Here is a 22490-nt window from a genome sequence, read left to right on the forward strand (position 1 = left end):
TAGCGGACCACAACATGATGCCAGAGTTCCGCCGGATCATAACCTGACACCCGAAGTTCCACCAGACCACCAAATGCCCAAACTTTTGCTAGACCACCACCCTATGACAACGGTCTTTCTGACCCCCCGTCTCCTACCAACTACAGTCATTCCAACTTTCGTTGCCTATTACAGTCCTTCCGACCTCCATCGCCATACAACGGTCTTTTTGACGACTGTCTCCCGCTGACTATGGTCCTTTTGACATTCGTCTCCTACTGCGGTAGAAGTTTCACCAGACCAGCACCAGATGCCCGGAGTTCCTCTAAACCACAGAATAATGCCAAAACTTATGCTAGACCACCACCCTATGACAACGATCTTTCTGACCCCTGTCTCTTACCAACTACGGTCATTCCAACTTTCGTTGCTTACTACAGTCCTTCCGACCTCCATCGTCATACAATGGTCTTTTTTACGACTGTCTCCCACCGACTACGATCCTTTTGACCTTTGTCTCCTACTGCGGTCCTTTCGATCTCTATTATTAGATAATGATCTTTCTGACCCGTCTCACGCCGACTACATCATTTCGACCTCCGTCGCCTACTACGGTCCTTCTGAACTCCATCACTAGACAACAGTCTTTTTGACCACTGTCTCCCGAAAGACGACGGTCCTTTCGGCCTCCCTAGCTATACTACGGTTTTTCTAACCACTATCTCCCACCGACTACTGTCCTTCCGACCTCCCTCGCGAAACAATGATTCTTCCTACCACAGTCACAAGACTACAGTCTTTCCAACCTTCGTCGCCTGTCGACTATGGTTCTGTCGACTTAACAAATATTTGAACACTAATTCTTCTTATTCCCACCATGTAATATGATGTACATTTGATACATCAACCCAAGGCCCCCCCCCCCCCCCTCGAAGGAAGGGTCTCATTTGTAATCGACTGCAAATAATAGTGAATTCATTCAAACCGGGCCATACCCCATGGCTTTCCCCCATTTTAGGGGGCTTCCACATAAAAATTATGATGTCTTTTATGAACGGTACACAATCTATTTCATCTAATTGCATGATGAATCTTCTTACAACGCTAAGACGTTAAACTTTATACTTCTCTACAGCCGCGAATATTCTAGGACTCAACAATAATATTTATTATTTACAAAACCTTTTTAGATATATTGTAATTAAAATGAGTTTTATTTTTACTCATCCTAATAATAAATTTTATTCCTTTATTATCATCAAAAGCAAAACTAATACTGTAAAATTAATATAATATTTAATTTTATTATTAAAGACCTATTAATGATTTTTATTCACTTGAAAATAAATTTTGTTTGGAATAACTTCTTTGATTTTCAAATTACAATCACAATTTTTATTTAACGTAGGCTTTGTTTGTAATGACTTTCTTACTACTTTTTAAAACTTCTTAGTACAAAAATATTTAATTCATGAAATTTTTTGTACTAAGAAGGCACTTTAAAAAATAAAAAGTGCTTCTTAGTGTTCTTGTACAAAAATGTGAATCTTTGTACTTAAAAAACTGCTTTAACAAGTACATGCTTCATTTAAGTCGGCTTTCTGACTGCTTCTTTAAGCAGATTTCTAGTACAAATTTTTGTACTAAAAAGTTGATTTAAGAATCAGTAAGAAAACTGTCCCAAATGAAATCTTAAATTTTAATTATTTTTTAAAAAAATTCGTGCTAAGAAACTATATTTTGTTGTAGCTTTTAAAAAAATTATTTCCCATATAAGTTTTAACCAATATTATAAAAATTTACAACCGTTCCAAACAAATCCTAAAACTCATCTCTCACTTTGTAAGACGAAATTTAAGAATGAGATTTTAATTTCACCGAAACAATCTTTTGAACTGAATTCTTCAAATAAGATCCGATTATTTGAAGGCTTTGTAAGCCTTAAAATTTGGTGTTTTTGGCATAGAAGCAAAAGATGATCTGTTTCTTATTTTATAGGCAGCTATTTTTCAGTGCTTAAAGAATCCGCATATAGCATTGATAATTACTCGTAAATCGAATGATTCAGAAAGCTAGTTGTACGTTTATATAAGACTTCAGATCCACTTTTGGATTGTTCTTTCCTCTGCCTATGCCTCCCTAGCTCCTGATCTTCTTTGAGACTTTTGGATTGTTCTTTCTACATTTTGATGCTTGAAAATTAATAAATGTTAAGAAAAGGAGTAGATAAGAGAAAAGTCTAATAAGATCATAAAATATCATATTCATCACATAGGTTCATAAACATTGTCTGCTCAACAGTCCTAAAAATGACAACTATTGGTGTAAAAGAACATTTGAAGATTCAAATTAGAGGTGTAACAGAGATTGAGCAAGCTCAAACTTTGCCTTGCCCAACAGGCAAAAAATCATTATTTAAGTTCGGGTTAGAAGTTAGAACACAAGTTATTCGGAAATATCAAACCGAATACATAATGTATGCGCCGGCGATTGATCTAATCATATTGGTGTTCGAATCATTAACGAGTTCGTAAAAGTGAAACATATATTAGATGCAGTAATTGTTTGACATTTATAAGAAATTGACAAGCTTACCAATTATAAAAGTAACGTTTCATAAGAGCTTATTTTAGGATTTGCATAGTTAGTGATCAAGCAATAGCATGTGATTACAAATAGAGTAGGAGAATAATAAAATAATAACAAAGACATTAAATGTCTATTTGTAACTAACAGAATTTTCACAATTAACAACTAGAACAATCACAATGAAATTCCCTCACTCACACTATTTGAGAATTTCAGCAGGAGAAAACTTGACACAATCTTAATGATACAACTAAGAAGAAGCAAACACTTAAAGTTTTATTCAAGAAAGAGTTCCTTGGGAAAGAGGTGACAGGTGGACGGTGGGAGAGTTGTCATTGAACGGGAGGGGGAAAAGGTGGAGGGAATACCAAGAGGCAAGGGGGAGGCTGGTCAGCCAAGGGAAAGAAGCAAAGAGTTTGACCGGCTGTTCGGAAGAGGGAGGGAGGCTTGGTTGGCTGTGTCGAGGGGAAGGAAAGGGTTCGGTTGGCTGTTTGAAGGGTGGGAAGGCTTGGTGGCTGCTTAGGAAGGGTTGTAATATTCGGTTGGCTGTTTGGAAGGGTTGGAGTGCTTGGTGGGCTATTTGGAAGGAGGATGGGGTGAGATAGGAGATAGAATAAAGCCAAGAACATTGCCATAACGACGGTTGTTGCGTGTTACTTTGTCCTACGCCTAAGGACTTCTCTCTTCTCTCAACAACGCTCAAACACACACATAACTCAGAAAAACTGAAGTTTCATTCATAATAATCATCATCTCCATATAATAGCTTAGGGCTTCAATATATAGGCCTCAAAACATGAAGACTCAAAATACTAAAATGCCCCTTAGGCTACAATACACAAATAACCCAACATAAGGGTAAAATGGAAAAGACTCTCAGCATAACATGAAATGAGAAAATGAAATACTTGAAATAAATCATAAATAAAAGCTCCTAATCATAGCCATCGATCTACGACTCCTCCTGTGATAGACGCGCTAAAATTTCCTGTTGATGTTCTCATCAGTTAATTTTAAAGCCGAACACAAATTTTTCTCAAATATTAAGTTAATTAACAAGCGTTCAAGAACATACCATTGAGTAGAGGAGTAAGGCTTTAGTTACTAGGCAGCATGCTTAAAACAGAATGCTCTGGCTTATGATCACATTCAAAATCAAGGTGAACAAAGGCGCGCTCAACTTCTGGAAGTTGCTCAATCTTGTCCTGCAGTGACTCTCCAATAGAATGAGCTTCTTTGAGAGGCAAATCTTCTGGCAGCTCAATATCAACCTAGCATTGCATAAAATTTCAGACAAGTTAAAATAGGAAGAATGGATGATCATTAACAACAATTTCGTGGATGAGAAGAGTGTGCTATTTGAAAGTTTTATATATTTATATATTAATGTGCATATAAAATTTATATTATAATTAATGGGAACTCACAAGACAGTAATTAAGGATTCGTTTGGGATGATTTTCTTACTGCTTCTTAAAGTAGCTTTCTAATAAAATAAAAAAATATTAAAAAATTACTTTAAGAAGCAGTAAGAAAGCTGTCCCAAACAAAATCTAAGTAAGCATACCTCCACAAAGTAAAGAACTCCGAATGTATAAGCTCTAACTGTATCAACACGTTTAATTTGAGGATCATGCCTTATTACAAGGTAGGTGAACTTCTGTAACATGTCAGGCGGGGCTGATTGACCGACAAGTGAAACTGTAACATGGAAATGTCATTACCTCTACAGAGAACAAAAATTCACAATAGGTTCTTGAAAAGATTTCAGGGATTTACTACTTCACAAAGAAAAGGGACAAATAACTCAAGTATTAATATGCATGATTCAATTTTCAAGCAATGAAAAGATTGTAGATGTTCTATTTCCAAAATAAAAGATATATATCTTTATAAAAACTGGGTCAGCAAAAATAATGTAATCCGGAAAATGAAAAAATAAATCTACACAAGGGATCTTCTATTAGTTTTCATCTTTGAAGCAGAAAAATTGCTTTTAGATTCTAAAAAAGAAGTTGGAAAGCTCCTCCAAATTTGTAAATTAGCTTCTCTTAAAATTGGGCATGCATGACAAAAGAGCTTTTAAAAAAGGAACTACAGCTTATGATTCATTCATAAATTGTAGAAAAATATGCACATACCACTGGAAACTTGACAGCGCAACACTCAGCTAAAAAAAATAAGAAAACAAATGAAAACAGTCATTGCGGATATGAAGCTTCGAATGACAGTCTGAGGCCTGATATACGGTTGAAAATTGATGCAAGTGCTATTGCGATGTCAGAAAGATAGCAAAGAAAGCACTGGCAATCCGTGATGTAAAGGTACTAGGAAGAGGCTCAAACCACAAATCCCCCCGCCCCCCCACAAAAAAAAAAAAAATCACTAGAAGTAATTATTTAGGGATCCAGTTCAAGCAAACCAACTTATAGAACTACAAAGGATAAAGGATTAGTGGAAATAGATTTATCTAACAGAACATGGATAGCTTAGCAATACTAAAGGAGTTGTACTGGTGATAATAAAGGGGAAAATTTACTGAAATTTAAAATACTATATTGGAGAGATCCACCTCATCTGCTACATTATGAAAAAAAATAACACACCTGTGTTGTCAGTGGAGCAAGACTTGATAGAAAGGGATCGAAACTTGGCATAATTTAGGGGACATCTACTACGAGAACAACAAATTATAAGAAGCACACATATAAACACAATAGGGATGTGCAGTTTAAGATTGGGGACAAAATTTATCTGAAGATCCAACCTTACAAACAAAGGACTCTAGCTCGATGGAGGAATGAGAAGCTATCCCCCCAATACTTTCGGGCACTACAAGGTTGTGGAGTGCATTGGTGCGGTTTCCTATAGCCTACAATTGCCACCAACTTCAGCCATCCATCCAATATTTCATGTGTCGCAGCTGAGACGAGTCATTAGAGATCATACACCCTCGCACGCACTACCAACTATACTGTCAGAATATATGGAGGTAATATTAGAACCACTGGAGGTGCAAGGGGTGCGCCAAGGAGACAATGGGATCAGGGAAGTGTTGATCAAGTGGAAGAATCTACCAGAGTATGAGACGATATGGAAGCCTACATCACTATCCAAAGATAGTTCCCCAATTTCCACCTTGAGGACAATGTGACATTTTGGGAGGGGAGCATTGATGTGGTTGTGGGCCCACCTACTCAGCGGAATTCAAAGAGCCAAATGACTCTTGTTTTGTGGGTCCCAACACCTCATTTTAGACCTATAAGAGGACAAGGATTAAGGGGAGATCAATGGAGGGAATGTGAGGTGCATTTATGGTGGGATTAGGGCTAGTTTTAAGAGGAAAAGTTTGTATGAGAGAGGGATTATGTGAATAAACTTCAGTAGTTTTCTTAGTTGTTTTGGGTTCTTAGTTGCTGCTAGGAATTGTGGGAGAGACAATTCACCTTTTGAACAGTGAATCAACTTGCATCTTGTATTTCTTTGCTCTGATATTAGTAATTATTGAAAACCTCACCATAACAACAAATGCAAGAACAAAAAAGAAATGCAAAGAGGGAAGAAGAAGAATAAAGCTAAATATAGTAAGTTTTCGTATATCATTAAATGAGAAGTACAAGGTGTATAAATAGACTTAGAAGAGTGGCACGACAGTGTGCTGTACGAGCTACTTCATTTAGGTTTTAGGTTGCATATACGCCTTCATGCGGGGTCGAGGGAGCGGAGTGGAGGAGGTTAAAGATTGTTTTGGGTTTTAGGTTGCCGATTTTGGACCGGGTCATTTAATGGGTAGGATAGGTGACATGTGTCTGATTGGGTTATGAGAAGTGTTCAGAGGAGATCGGGAATAGGAGTAGGGGTAGGTGAAGTGTTGGGTGTGAGGACCCGAAAGACCAGGTATTTTTCTATATATCAACTAATTTATTTTAGTGTTTAAATAAATAGATTTATGTTATGGATAATTCTTAGAATAATTTAAATTAAAACATTGATAATTTGAATGGATGTATTCAGAAATGGCTTTTGGATGGGCAGTTATTGTATGGGGACCACTATCCAATAGATTATGCAAACCGTGGGGCATAACTTCCCAGCAATTTCATTTGCTAATGGATTTTCGATGAAAAGGAATCGCAAGCAAGACAACTATTTCAGCCAGTTCTGGTAGAGCAAATCAGCGATAGAAACAGGAAGGAAATCCTGTTCCAAATTCGGCATAGTAATCCCAGCACTGTAGCAAGAGGCGGAAGATTTGCTTGGTAGCCGCTGCAGGTTTATTTTTGGTAGACCAATTCAGCACTCAATAAGGGCAGTATTACTGTAGAAAAGTGCGGCACTTAGAAGGAAAAATTCAGCCTGGTTCGGTAGCCAGAAATTCAGCACAGTGATTGGGAAGATCGGCAGTACAAAATTCTTGAAAAAGGAAGAATAGACATAGTGCATTTCCCTCAGGTATGGAATTTCTGTAGAACAATTTAACAGATTTCTTTAGCAGTAGGAAGTTTGGAAAGTATTTGGAAATTGTATCAAAGTTTAAATGGGGTTGATATAGAAGTTTGTGATAACCTGTAGTTGATTTAAAGGAAAATTGAGGACATAGTAAAAGAAGCTTAAGAGAGGAAAATTAGAAGAAGAAGAAGAAAAGAATAACGGAAAGAAAGGAAGAAAAAGGTGAGAAGTATACTATTAACCTTTATCTTTTATGTCACCTAAATTTAGTAACATTTCTAGCAATGATAACCTAATTGTATGGTAGGATTATTCATAGATTTATGCAGAAATAAAGCTTTGAGTTTGTGTATCAAATGAGACGGCTTCGTGGTGTAGGCTTTGAAGAGATCAACAATCAGAAAAGTAAATTATGTAATTATTTATAGTTGTAATCATTGAATGATTAATTTATCCCTTATGTTTTGAAAGTTTATTATGAAGAGATGCATTATGAGAAACTGTTTAGTCATCATGAAGGTACATTAAGGTACTCACAACTATCCATCCACGAGAACAAGAGAGATTTGATTGATATTTAAATGTGCTTATCTCAGCTTTTTCTTAACTCATAAATTTATGCAAAGAAGTTTTTGTTTTAACTTAGTAGCTACTAAATTCATGGTACACCAAATGTATAAGTATAAGCAAACTTGAAGCTTATAATCATTAAAATCAGATATGTATTATGAAGGTATGAAGTAAGGAATATCAAATTAAAAGTAAAGATTGGCTATATTATGATGAAATGATGTCTACAATATCAGGTGGGCAAAAGGGACCCAAATTACTAAGCCTGTTTTGTAGAAGGGGCAAAAGGGACCCCAAAAGAAAAAGAGACCTGCACAGCAGGTGGGGCAAAAGGGACCCCAATTAGGCAAAAGGGACCTCAATGTAATTCAATGGTGATAATACCAGTGTAACTTGGGCTCCATTGAATATTGTTATGAATTTATAGCCAAGTCTTTTACATATTTAATTTTGATATGCAATATAACTTCGAAGAGATAATTAAAAATGCTAATTAGGATTTATGATGTTGTTATCATTAAAAGGTGAGTTTAATGCTTTATGACTTCAACATTTTAATTTATTATCTTCATGTATTATAACTGTTATTTAAATTACATAATTTACGGGGCCTCATAGCTTACCAGTTATCTTTTACTGATTGTTTTTACAAGAAAAGGGAAAGGAAAAGTGGAAGAAGTTTGATATGCAAGTATTTAAGTTTTATGTAAATGTTTATTTAAATGTTGTAATCTACTCTTAAGGTTAGTAAAGAAGTTTTAATGTTGTTTTACTTTGAATTGTTTTGGCCTTTCTCTGATGGCGCATATCCAATGAAGACACACGATATAGATGGGAGATTTTCCAAAAATTTTGAGATGATTATAATTAGCTGGTTTTTAGTATAGGATGTGATATGGGTTATTACGTTTTAGGGAGCGAGTGGGTAACCGATTTATGAGGTAGGCAGAGGTGAGCAGAGCATCGACCTAGAGAGACTGAGGGAGGTGAGCTTCGATAAGTAGATTGCGAACGGTCTCAAGAATGTGATGGTGCTTTGTTTCGGCGATGCCATTCTAAGAAGGCGTATAGGGACAGACATACTGGTGAATAATTCCCAATTGTCTAAAAAGAGTTTGAAATTTATGGTTAATGAATTCGCCATCGCCGTCAGAGAAATTTTTTTTTTGATATTGGTATTAAATTGCAGAGTAATCATGTTATTGAATTCAATGAATTTGGAGAACACTTCGGACTTATTAAACAAAGGGTATACCCAACAAAATTTAGAACAATCATCGATGAATGAAACTTAGTATTTGTAGCCTTGTGTGGAGGTAGTAGGGGAAGGACCTCATACATCCGAATGAACTAAATTAAATGGGTTAGAGCTAGAATTTTAGAATGAATGAATGGTAACTGATGGCTTTTGGCCAATCTACAAGCGTTACAATGAGTACTATGCAGATTATTACATAAAGACAAAATGTGTTTTTGTAGTTCTTGAATGGTGATGGAAGTTGGATGGCGGAGACGTTTGTGTCAGAGGTTAAGCAGAAGGACGAGCGAATGGGGTATAAGCCTTCAAAACATGGACCCTTGAGTAGCAAGCGACCTATCATCGAATCCTGGATTTGAAAGCCATTAGCATAAAATTTGACGGTGCAATTGTTGGCAGCGGTAAGACGGTGGATGGATATGAGATTAAACGAAAGGTTGGGGACATGAAAAAGATGTTGAAGATGTAGATCACCTGTAGGGGTAGGGAGTATACCTTTCTCGGAGTGTTGAATGGGTAATTGATGCCATTACCTAGCATTATCTGATGGGCTATGGCGTAAGGTTTAATGGATTCAAGTTGCGATGAATTAGACAAAAAAAAAAAAAGTTGCGATGAATTAGATGTGAGATGGCTGGTGGCACTGCTGTCAAGGAACCAATTCGTCGAGGCGGTGGATTCAGATGGGGTAAACAAAGCAATTTTATTTATTTCTTCAGTGTTTGAGTGATTGTGGCGATACCAGTATTTAAAGGCTGAGTGACCAACTTTATAACAAATTTGACATGTTATGGAACCAATTGTCATTTTATCTGTGTGAGCTTGAGATGACCGAGTGGAGAACAGAGATCGATCGTGACTCGGGGGGTGTCGACCATGGCTACGTCCATGATGAGTAGCGAGGGTGATAACAGGATCTAAGATATGAAGATTCTGAAGTTCTTTGGTGGCTTCTTATGCAAGATTTTGCTCACATAACAACGTGTACAGGTCTTCAAGAGTTAGAGATTGTAGGTTTGTGCGAATAGCTATTTTAAAGGCCTGATATTGAGCGGGAAGGCTGTTAATGGTATAGAGAATCACATCTGCGGGATCAAGAGGGGATCCAGTTGTGGTGATTGCATCCACTTTGGAATTGATTGCAAGAAGGTATTGGGACATGGTTTGATTCTTCATGGATAGATGATGAAGTTCATTGCGTAGCTGAATGGAGCGAGAACGAGTGGAAGATTGGAGGCGACGAGCTATGGTGTCCCAGATGTCCGTACAGTGATCGAGGGATAGAACATAAGGAAGAATGCTTGGGCATATGACAGAGTAATGTGCAACGACCAGATTTTGGTCAAGAAGTGTCCAGGTTTGGTAGGAAAGAGTGGTTGAGGACGATGGGGTGTGGGGGGAGGGACAAGTGCAACTACCATCAAGAAAATCTTCGAATCCGTTTGCTATGAACAACTTGAAGAGTTGAGAACGCCAGATCGGATAGTTATCGGCGGTAAGAGTGAGGGAAATGATTCCTTTGAAGTTGCTCATAAGAAATTTGAGCTAATGTGGGATGGGTTGAGAGTTGAATGGTGTACTAGAGCTTTGTCTAGAATCGGATGTAGCAATGATAGGCGAAGATGATGTTGCCATACGGATCCGTCAAGAACGCGGGAAAGAAGGGCCACCGAAGGACCCACTCTGATACCATGAAAACCTCACCGTAACCATGTATGCAAGAACAAGAAAGAAATGCAGAGAGGAAAGAAGAAGAATAAAGCTAAATGCATAAAGTTTTCGTATATCATAAAATGAGAAGTACAAGGTGTATAAATAGACTTAGAAGAGTGACAATACAAAAGTTCAACAAATCGCGAATGGACAAGTGTCATCTTGGTAACGAAAAGGTGAGAGATGACGTGTCTTAACAATTACATCCCCTTAGTATTATTTTTGGATCTATTTGGAGTAAATTTGTTGTTTTTAATATTGTTGTGTGTTGTTTTGATCATCAAATCCTATCACACTACTGAGGGCATCAATAAGTGAGTGGAAATGAAACTCATTAATAACATCATGGTGATGGTGGCATCAGCCTTGAACGTCATTAGCAGAATTCCCCTTGCAGAATGGAAGCATAGAAGAGGAAAAATAGCCATGGGAAAGGAAGATTGAAAGCTAAACAAAAAATGACTGAACAGCCATTCGAGAATCTTTTGGCTTATTTGTAACAAATATCCTATCCTCTAGTGGTGATATTTATCCTTTATGAGCATGTATATGGAGTCCCAAAAATTGAAGTAAATGCTTTGTTTTTAAGGTTATTTGCAGTGCATGGACTCCAAGATATGCAATAGAGCTAAACAAATTAAGCCAAAAAATGTAAGCCTATAAATTAAAGTCGCATGATTCACTTCAAATATTTAAATACAAGGTCATCAGATGATTTGAGAAACCTGCATTTTCCAAGACAGTTCTTGACCAATTTGTAATAGTATAAAGAGCAAGTACAATGGCTCCAGCAGGATCAATCCACCAATAAAATTTATCACCAAGAATAGCAGCAGCCAAACCCACAACGTTAGTAACCACATCAAAATAGTGATCCTGTATAATTATTTATGAAAGTTTTAGAACAACCTATGCAAGATAACCAACTTGCAGAAACACTATGATAAATATTTGGCAAACCTTTGCATAGGCCCGGACAATCTTGTTTCCAGATGTTCTACAATAAAGCCATAAAGCAAGTTTTACCACAGTAGCAGAAAGCATGATTGAATACAGCCAAATCAATTGCACAAACGACATTTTTTCAGAAGGCTTATTTTCTATCAATTTTTCCAGAGCCTGAACAAGAACTTGGAATCCTAAACGAAAGAAAGAACATACTGTTAATTTAGCATTACCAAGTTATGCAAGACTAATGATAATGAATTTCAAAAATAAGACAGAGATTCAGTTTATTGTTAATCATCTCTAAGATTTCATAAGGGTAACAAATGATGACACAAATGTAGAATTAAGAGGGTAAGGCACAGATAACAAATAAATCAAACAGAAAACCATGATAAATGCTAAAATATACAAGGCTTTGAATTGAACCATAAAAGAGGAAAGTATACATGCTCTGTACATGTTAAGATAATATAAACTAATTTTGTTCACAATTAAACTGTAGGGATGAATTATTTTTTAACAAGGTTTTTAACTAAAATGACCGGGCAAACATTTGAGAAAATAGCTCTACAGTCAATATTTGTTTGCACTAAACTGAATACACTATTCTATTCTAGGCATTGTTCCAGAAAGCAATAAAAATTTGGAGGCCACAGAATCGTCAGCTTAGATTCTGACTTCATGCAAATGACCGGGCAAACATGTAATCAATGAAGCATCAATGAAATAATCAATGCCACCAACTTCAATAACTTGATCAATCATCTTCATGCTGAGATCCTAAAAGACATGAAGAAGGATAAAATATTACCGTGTAGTTGTGAGCCTTAGTATGGCAAGTCATAAACATAAAGCTGATGAGAAATTGTGTGATATATAAAATATTTTATATTGTTAAAGTGGAGGATAAATAGGTCCTCTTTCAAAGACCATTGAAAGAGAGTCACTAGCACCAATAACAAGGGAAGTGAGTTCATAATTGATGAACATAATTGTTTGTAACATGTCATATGTAAAGAAGCACCAGGATCCAAAATCCTAGACATTACAGAATGAGTTAGTGCAACCGTGCTAAAGTAGGAAACAACATGAGAGGCGAAAATGGGAATTTGTGAGAGTTGTAGAACGTAGTCATAGTCATCTTTGGAATTTATAACAAAACTTGAGGAGCTGCCAGTGGAGTCGATAAGAAAGGTCCAATGCTAGAGACATGCTGAGCTATGGGTGGTTAGCCAAAAATTTTCCAATAATAGTTAAACTATTGAGTTATCCTCTAACAGTGCTAAGAGGGTGAAAAAGTATTGCAACTGCAACTATTTTTTCCTTGGACACAACATCAATGAGAGCTAAGCAGTATGATCATGATCAAAAGATGGTGGAGCAAGTAACTCAGTGACTTGGATGACCTAGTGCAATGCAATGGAAATGTCAGGGAATTCAAGTTTACCATCAATTGAGCTTAAACATAGTGGAGGGATGAATGAAGTTTGAAGAGGAACTTGGAAACAGGACTTTTTGTTCTTTTTGCACTAAGCTATTTCATCTTCGTGTTATGGGCGTTATTGAATAAGCTTATCCAAGTTTCCTTTTAAGTTTTTGTAGTTATTCTGAATAGATTTTTCATCCTTTTGCAGAGTGAATAGTTTATGGAAGAGAGTATATCCATGAAATACGTTGTTTTGACAATATTTAGAATTGAGGAAGTCCCATATTTCGTTGGAAATATCTTGAAATATGATAGTAGATGCAATAGTGGGTTCACTGTTATTGTGCATACATTTGAGAACAACATAGTCATAAACATTGAGCCCGGTGATAATGTTTGCCCGGTCATTTGAGAACAACATAGTCATAAAATAACTTCCTAAAGTCCAGCATTCATGTACGAAAAATATTAATTTATTTTATCCTTATTGAGCCTTTTTGTCATAATGTTATAACTTTGGCGCTATATGTATTGGGTCATTTCTTATGTCATAGTCTATAAAAGGATTTTATGTTTTTAAGATTGGTGGTAGCATTGGGTCATTTCTTAAGTCATGGCCCCTCAAGAGATTTTTTGGTATTAGGATGGGTGGTAGATAAGATAATGGTGGTAGGTGTGATAATGATGGTAGGTGTAGTAATGACATTAGGTGTGATATAATGGTAGGTAAAGGTTTGGTGATAGGCTCAAATTTGGAGGTAGATTTGTATATTTGGGAATCTCACACTTATTCCTATAAATAGAGTCTCCTAAAATGTTAAGCATTTGGCTATTAAATGAAAAAAAAATATCAATTTTTTTACTCTTCTAGTGTACTTCTCCCCCAAATAAAGGACTACTTGAATGTGTTCCTTAGAGAAAGGCTTCTAAGGAAGGGGTGATGCTAGCGATGGTGGACTATTCATAGAAGTTGATTCAACTTATCCTTGCTTTATCATTGATTATTTTAAATCCATCGCAGATTAGATCATCAATAGCTTATCATTTATTATTGGTTTTATAAGAAATTAGACACCTGATGCGGTTAATATAACAATAGCTTGAATCATCTTACCCTCCTAAAATTCTTATTATTGAATTTGTGCTCAATAGTAGTTGTATGTTTATCATTATTCACAAGTAAGTAATTTAAAAATTAACAATGTAATCATCTAATTGCATTCTTCTCTTAATAGGTTACATTTGTCCTACATTTATAATTAAAAAAATTATAGAAAGAAAAGGAGAGAAAGAGAGCTTCTTTTTTTTTAAATAAGAAAATGAATTTTCTTTAAATAAAAACTCAAAAAAAAAGCCTAAAATATCCTCCTCACTCCCTCATACTCTCATAACCGCCCCCACTCTCATCTCAAGATCAAACTCACTTCTCCCTCTCCCTCACACGACTCCAAGCCGCCCCTCACGCCTCTCTTGCGATTCTCCAAGCCGCCGGCCTCCCTCCTCCCTCCAAGCAAGGTAACTTCTCTTCCTCTTCCTCTTCTTCTTCTCCATTCTTCTTCCTCCATTCTCTTCTTCTTCCTTCCTTCTTCTTCTTCTTCTCCATTTTCTTACTTCCCTCTTCATCCCTCCATATTTCCTCTCATTTTCTTCCATTTTCCTCCTCTCCCCTCTTCTCCTTCCTCTCCTTCATCTTCTTCTTCTTCCTCCAACCTCTCTTTCTCCAAACTTACAAAACCCTAAACCCTATTTTTTTATATCTCCACATCCATCCCATAAACCACCCACCACCCTTCACAAAAATATTTTCCTACACCTTCTACACCCTCTCAATAAAAAAAATCCACCATCCCTCATTTTCTCTCTCTAGAACGAGAAAGAAATTTCTTCATGAATGACTCCCTTTCCATCCCAAGCATCTCTTCTCTCCACCATGCCTCCAAATTCCCTTCCTAGAGAGAGAAAAAAATTACACTCTCTCTCTTTCTCTCTCCAAAATTGAAAAGAGAGTGCTTTTCTCGCTTTAAACCTCTCCACCCACTTCCTACACCTCCTACGCCCTTTCCACAAAAAATCCTTTCTTTCCCTCTCCTTCCCTCTCTTTATCTCTCTAGAAAGAGAGCTCTCTCTCTCTCTTTCTCTCTAGCCTTTATTTTCAAATAAAAAATGGCATATTTGATTAATTTTATTGCACAAATAATAATAAAAAAAATTAAATTGTGCATCGCAGGTTTCTCACCGTTGCCGCCATTCGTTGTCGCCGCTTCGATTACTGCACACCCAAGGTAAAAAGCCCGACACTAGCATTTTATATTTCTATGCATGAAATAAGTACTCGTGATCGCTTTTGTTAGCAAGCGAGGAAACGTAAGTACCCGTGACCGCTCTTTTCAGCGAGTGGGGAAATTCGTATGCATGAAACATAAGTACCCGTAACCGCTCTTATCAGCGAGCAGGGAAATTCGTTATTTGTAAAAGAATTGATTAATTAAGTACCCGTCACTGCTTTTAGGCGGGGAAAATGCTGTGATTTAGACATGTATTTAAAGACCCTGTGACTGCTTTTGTTAGCGAGCGAGGAATGAGACTGCGGTCGCGGTGTTATTTGACACTTACCGTGACTGCCTTTCTTGGTAGGCGGGAAGACACACTTTGATGCAGCCCCCTACGCAGGGTTGACGTTGGAGTGCTGCCGAATTTTTCAACAAGAACCCATGACTTAGAAAATTTCAGAAAGATTTAAATTCACCTAAAATTCTAAGTCAATAAAAAAATAAAACACACGACACCCTAGGCTCCCGACACTAGAAAACAAATATAAAAGAAATACAAATCAATGTGAAATGCAACATACAGTGAGTCTTCAAGAGACTTAGTTGTTCACCGACACGTAAGAATCAAACATCTTCCTCCTAGCGCCTTTGTACACACTTAAGTTCCTCACCAAAGCTCCTTACATAAATGGGATGGAAAGAAATGAATTGAAACTCCACCTTATTTATAACATTGAACTTGAATTATTCGCGGGCCCGACCAGCCTAGGATCCCTTGTTACAAGACATGGAAGATACACATGTGGGCCCCACCAGCCTAGGATCCCCTTGCTATAAGATAGGGAAGGTACACATGCGAGCCCCACCTGCTTGGAATCCTAAGATGCTGTTTTGAGGCTTTAGCCTTAGATTCCTATAAGAGTATTCACCAGCAAATGAAATACGAACGTAAGTACACCCGGATATAGTTGGTAGTTATGTTAAAAGGGGGGGGGGTAAAAGTAAAAGTAAAAAAGTTACTTTTCCAACAAAATACTTTTGTTTTCACTGTAAACACGTAGGAGTCCCCGCACATCCCCGGTAATTTTCTGGTTGAACCCTTTGTAAGAAGTTTAAAAAAATGTGTCTATCACATTGCAAGTCATGGGTGCTCTAAATAGCTTGCATGCCAGCTGTTAAAGTTAGGCAGCTCGTACAGCCCGTAAACATGTCTTCAAAAAGAAACAAAATAGCACACTCCTATGTGTCACGGGTTGTACGACTCCTAATTAAAGTATGCACATCACGCCAAATCATTGAAAAAGTATGTCGCCTACGAGCAGAAGAATTTAATAGGTGACATGTGACGAACTCAAACATACAAGATACAACAAGCAATAAATATAAATGTCTGCGGGGTTGTAGGAGACCTGTCATGTGTGCAAAATGTCATCTATGCACAAAAAATTTAGGAGTACAACGAATGTAAGCACTTACGATCTGTCAAGGAAAACTCGTCATACACCCAATGTATTGATCACAAGCAAAATGTCAAATAACTATGACGAATGCAAATATTACGAATTGTCGTAAGGGACCCGTCATGTCCTCAGAGTGCTACCCTCAAATAAATAAAGAAGACCTTCAACAAGGGCAAGCTCCTATGAGCCAAAAGCAGAAGATTCGTTAGTGCACTACAATCCACCTGCAGAAAACAAGTAGTGCACGACAGTCTACCTGTACAAAGCAGCAAACAACTCTATTCAGAAGCTGCTACGCTACGCCACCGGATCCGCAACGTCCAGAATGTTCCGCCGGAAAATCCAACGGTAATCGCATGTTTTCCCGTAGTGCATGAGTTAATATCATGTACCCTAGAATATCATACGCATTCCCTTATTCTATCTATGGAACATTCTCCATTAAATAAGACAGTAGTAAAATATTCCACTCCATAAACAACTATGACATAGGAGAAATTGCACTGTGAAATCCACTTCCTAGTATCTCATGTCAAATAAATAATGATGGAACTGGTATTACTTTAATACAAAAGAAACTCCACATTTGAAGTAGAGAAAAATTAAAAAGTAGCATAAGGAAAATGTTTTTTTAATGATAAAGATAGCAACAAGGTCCTGAACCAACTACTTGAAGCTTAGGCTTGTTCATTCAAAATTTAAATACAAAATAGTTACAGGGATGTGGTCAAGGAAGGCCAGAACACACAAGGTTTCAATCGTAATTGATTTTATAATCCAGAACTCTTCTTAACCAAAAGGCATAGACATGCAGATAATGTGATTGAAGACTTTGTCAACAGTGCTTCGACGAGAGTGCAAGGCCAGCTCAGATAAGAGTAAGTAATGCTGAATAGGTTAGGGGAATAACGCTGGGGGTTGGTGCTATAAAAGTAAAGGGTAACAATTGCATACAATGGTAAAGCATAAAGATCAGAGAGAAGAGCCAATTATCTCATCAAGTTTTTCATGAACAAAATAAGCTAGGCATGTTTAAACAAAATTAGCCAAAATAACCATGGATGAAGAGTTGGCAGGATTGCTGATGTGTGACTATCAATCAACTGTTGATGGCAGTGATTAGGCATGAATAAACAATCATTAATACAAAATTTTCTATTCCATTTACGAAGCGAAAGTGATGAGGGGATGTCTTCTTGACTGCTTATAACCAATGCTACGTTGCAAGGTAGAGGTGGGAACAGTTTTTAATCAAACTAAGCTTTGCAATGAAAAGCAAAGCAATTAAAATTATTGATACTGTCTTCCATATTCAAACCCTTAAGATTGAAGTTACCAAATCCCAGTTAAAAAGTTTCAGAAGTATCAACAATAACTGAAGTGGGGAACTAAAAAAGAACCAACACATAAGCAGGGATTACCTAGAGTAGCCATTACAGCAGCAAAAACAATGATGCCAACAGGTTGCACTCTCAACTTGCCAATTGGAAACTGGTAAATGTTCACCTTTTTCATATACATATGAGTAAACCATAGAATACCACCAGCCATAAGGTCTAATAACGAATCAAGAGTCGAAGCAGCAATGGCTATTGATCCACTTCTTATTGTAGCATAAACCTGCGGTTTCCATTAAAATTATTCCATAACTTAATCAACACACTACCACGATAACAACTTTTATAAATAACAGAATGCTAAATAGTTATAATTTTTGGTAGGATTGGAACCCCTTTCCTTTCCCCAGTTGAAGGTGAGGGAAACTAAGCCGAAGCCGAATGTTACGGATCTATTGTTCATAATAACAATTGAAACTATAATACCTTAATTAATTCAGTGCTAATAGAATAATATTAGCATAATTTGATAACTTCATAGCAAATTCTTGTCCATAATAACAATGGAACTATGATACCTTCAGTGCTAATAGAACAATATTAGCATAATTTGATATCTTCATGGCAAATTCACTGCGGGCTAACTCCGCCTTCTGTTCTTCATCAGTGAAGGAATCAGGTTCGTTCAAAGCATCGACTTCCTCGAATGATCTCAGAGTATCGAACTGCCTATTATAGTATTCTTTCTCTCCTAAACAAATCCAACAACAGATCATAAAGTGCGAAAAAGATACAAGAATAAGAAGCGCCATTTTCAAGATACTAAAACAATAGCTATACCTTTCTTCAATCCTTCAACGCGAGATGTGATGAAATGGTAAGGCTTCTCAGGATCGACACCTGCCCTTACCTTCTCAGGGAGTCTCCAGAGAAACTCCCTTCTCAGAGAGGTCACCGAGTTCCTCAACCGAACCATCCCTTCCACCACCGCTGATGGTGACGGCGGCGAGAGCGGTACGGCATCTTTAAGCAACGCAGTCCGCAGCTCGTCACCTCCTCTTTCCTCCATTCCCAAACCCTATCAACCTAAGATCCACAGGTGGAGGATAACTGAAGAAGATTTTTTCCTCTATGGACCCTTTCTGTATCAAGAAGGTTTTTTCCCAGCATAGTTGACGGTTTTCTGGTGCACCAGGTTTCTAGATTTTTTTCTTGGTCATTTATAGTTTATACGAAACGGGTGATAAATAAATTCCATTTTATATTACTGGAGAAGTAGCATGAAAAAATATTTATTATATAAAAATCGCATTAAAATATCATTTATATATATAGTTTTTTGTTTTTGGGGTACATAATCATTTATATTAATATTTAAAGTAAAATATAAATTTTTTTATATATACATTTTTATATGAATTAGGGACTATTTATTTGCTGAAAAAATATATAAACAAACTTGAATTATATAATTGTATATTATAAATACATGAAATATTTTTTTTATATTAGGCAGTGGCCAATAGCCAAATATATTGAAAATGAACTCAATAGAGAATTTCAAATACATTGAAATTTCACTCTCCATTTAATTTTATTCTAATAAAATACTAAAAATTTAAAATTCTTGTATTTAATTTTCCTTACAATTCATTTCAACCAGACAGCTCCTAAACACTTAAGATCTGTTTGGGATGATAAATTATTCTGTGCAGAGACCGGATGCAGAACGTCATCCGTTGATCAATCAAAATCCGCCACCTCCGCAATACCGAGCAAGAGGTGACGTGGCGTATTCTAGTTGGTGTACGAACGATGTTCGGCGTCTGCACAAAATAATTAATCATTTTGGACGGCTTTCTCGTTGGCTTATTTTTAAATAGTAACTATAATTTCATTTGACTACATTTTTTTGCTAATTTCTAACTAATTTTTAGAAACTTTTGTGATGAAAAAATGATACAATAATTTCACAATTAATTTTATAAAAAATTGCTGTCATCCCCAACAAACTTTTAGTCAGCAATAAAATATTTGTTATGAGCTCTTCTAAAGGTTCATTTGCCAGGTTGAAGTTAGAAATAATAATTTAAAATAAAATTATTATTTAGTTAAACGTAACGTTGATTTCAAATATAAATAAATGATATTTTTAAAAATTATCTCAAAATGGTAATTTTAATTTCCCACACTAAAGGCTTGTTTTGGATGACTTTTTATTGCTTCTTAAAACAGTTTTCTTTTTAAAAATAAAAATTTGTACTGAAAAATTACTTTAAAAAATAGTAAAAAAATCATTTCAAATGAAGCCTTAATCAATAAAATTCAGTGGCGGAGCCAAAAATTTTATTTAGGCAGGGGGCCTAAATTAAACACTACATGAAAATCACCAATTACCGGCACAATTTTCCGGCGGTTTTCCGATGGTCAAATTTCCAGCGGTTTGTTATCTCTTCTGGAATGTTAGAATACATTAAAATTGTTTCATTTGTCGTCCCATTATTAGAGCCAATAGGAGCTGTAAGATCAAAATTAAGAATACAAATAACCTGATGAGAGAGGAACGAAAGAAAAAAACTAAAGTCGTGCTCAATATTGCATGTTAAATCATAGATTTTTTAAGCCTTTTTTTTATCGAAATAAAGCTAATTTTCTTATGTAAATTAATATTCCACACTTAAATTTGCTTTAAAATGAGTGCAATACATAAAAAATTCAATTAAAATGTATATTACACATAACTCAAACTAAATACAATACTTTTAAGATCCATTTTGATAAAAAAAAATTGATCAAGAAATTATGTAACTATCTTACTTTTCTTATAAAAAAATTACTTTAATCTTTTATATCACCTGCAGCCAAGAAAAAAATATATCAATTATTTTATTATTAGAAAAATATATTCAAAAATTCTATTCCGACCAAAGTATAATATCTATATTTATATTTTGTCATCTAGTAGGGAAGACGGTCCACTTCAGTTTTCTTCATTTATCGTAAGCGACATTGATCCTTTGTCAGTTTCTTTGCTGTGACGGGAATTTTTATGGCGTTCTCCCATCTGGCGTAGAGCTACATCAGATAGCCTATGATATGTTGCCACGTGTTCTTACTCTTGACCGCGCGGCCCGACGACCCGACCCGTAACGGACCTGGGAGTTTGCGTAGCTCGGTATTACTAGGTATTGGTCGATTTTGCTCGACAAAAATGAAAAATACTATTCTATGAAGACCAATACTGAGAAATACCGAGCAATACCGAGTTCTTTTAGGTATTACTCGGTATTGCTCGATATTGCTCGTTATTGGTCTTCATAGAGCGATATTTCTTGTTATTGTCAAGCAATACCGAGTAATACGTACTAGCAATACCGAGCAAATACCGAGCAATACGCGAACATAGTAATCCTGGAGTCGGTCCGAGTCGGGACGTCGGGCCGCGCGGTAAAAAGTAAGTGCACGTGACGACATATCATAGGCTACCTGATGTAGCTCTACGTCAGGTGGGAGGACGCAATAAAAATTCCTGTGACGGACCATTGTGGAGTTGTAGTTTTTTTTTTAAGGTAAATTCTGGCCGATTTATATACACGTCACATATACAAGATTCAAATCTAAAATTTTTTAGTTAGTAACCTAAGATCTCAACCAACATACCGAAATGATGAACTACGTAGATCTCTTCCTTCAAGAGCTACTCAAGCATACAAGATTTTTTTTTTTTTTCAGTTTTCATTATAATATTGATTAGGTCATTTTTATAAAGATGTAACACAAAATTAGATAAAGTATTGAAGAGTATGTTTCCATACTTATTAAAATATCTATGCAAGCTATGTTTATATCTTAATCAAAGCATAATCTAATATGGTCCAAGATATCAAAGACCATATTAGATATTAATTGATACCATTTTTCAACATGGTTCGATGAATAATATATGATCATGCTTTAACTAAGTAGATGTTTTAAATTGGGCTTCTTTTGAGATGGTTTTTTACTGCTTCTTAAAGCAGTTTTTTAGTATAAAAATTATAACCTTTATACTAGAAAGTTGTTTTAAGAAGTAGTAAGAAAGTTGTTCCAAACGAAACCTCTAAATAAGCTACAAATATGTTTTCATGCAGTTTGAGTATATTCAACCTTGTTCATCAGTGTTCAAACCTACGTGAATATGATTCCATTAATTTTTATATCTGCTTAAACAACAATGAAATTACACGCATAAGAAGTAATTTTTAAAGGCAAATTGAGCACAATTTCTCCAACAGAAAAACAAAGCAAGGGATTGAAGATACTTAGAAATATTTTCCTTAACAATTTTGTTGATCTTATATGTAAAATGAAGGATATTAATATGAGAGTTTAATTTGAAATTGGGGATGATATATAGGTTTAGCGAAGCACCAACATTCACTTTAATTGGGCTACTTACGGTTGATTATCTTGATTTTTTTTTCTTAGAAGATTTTTCTTTAGACATTATTC

General features: G+C 36.0%; 1 protein-coding gene across 2 annotated transcripts; it reads right to left on the reverse strand.

Annotated features, from left to right (window-relative positions):
• Positions 1–1840: 1840 nt before the first annotated feature.
• On the reverse strand, positions 1841–19209 carry LOC110097263 (metal tolerance protein 4-like). 2 transcript variants are annotated; one of them, XM_020823534.2, is made up of 8 exons: positions 18840–19209; positions 18578–18750; positions 18084–18282; positions 11519–11697; positions 11284–11434; positions 4136–4269; positions 3644–3839; positions 1841–2172 (listed from the first exon to the last, which is right to left on the reverse strand). In XM_020823534.2, exons 1-7 carry the CDS (start codon positions 19066–19068, stop codon positions 3666–3668), a joined length of 1239 nt encoding a protein of 412 aa, XP_020679193.1. In that variant the 5' UTR covers positions 19069–19209; the 3' UTR covers positions 1841–2172; positions 3644–3665. The 2 variants fall into 2 exon arrangements, with proteins under 2 accessions (XP_020679193.1, XP_020679194.1); XM_020823535.2 differs by lacking the exon at positions 1841–2172 and adding an exon at positions 3290–3556.
• Between the last annotated feature and the right edge of the window lie 3281 nt (positions 19210–22490).

This window comes from Dendrobium catenatum, unplaced genomic scaffold, assembly GCF_001605985.2.
Source record: "Dendrobium catenatum unplaced genomic scaffold, ASM160598v2 fragScaff_scaffold_183, whole genome shotgun sequence".
In the NCBI taxonomy this organism is placed as follows: Eukaryota; Viridiplantae; Streptophyta; class Magnoliopsida; order Asparagales; family Orchidaceae; genus Dendrobium; species Dendrobium catenatum.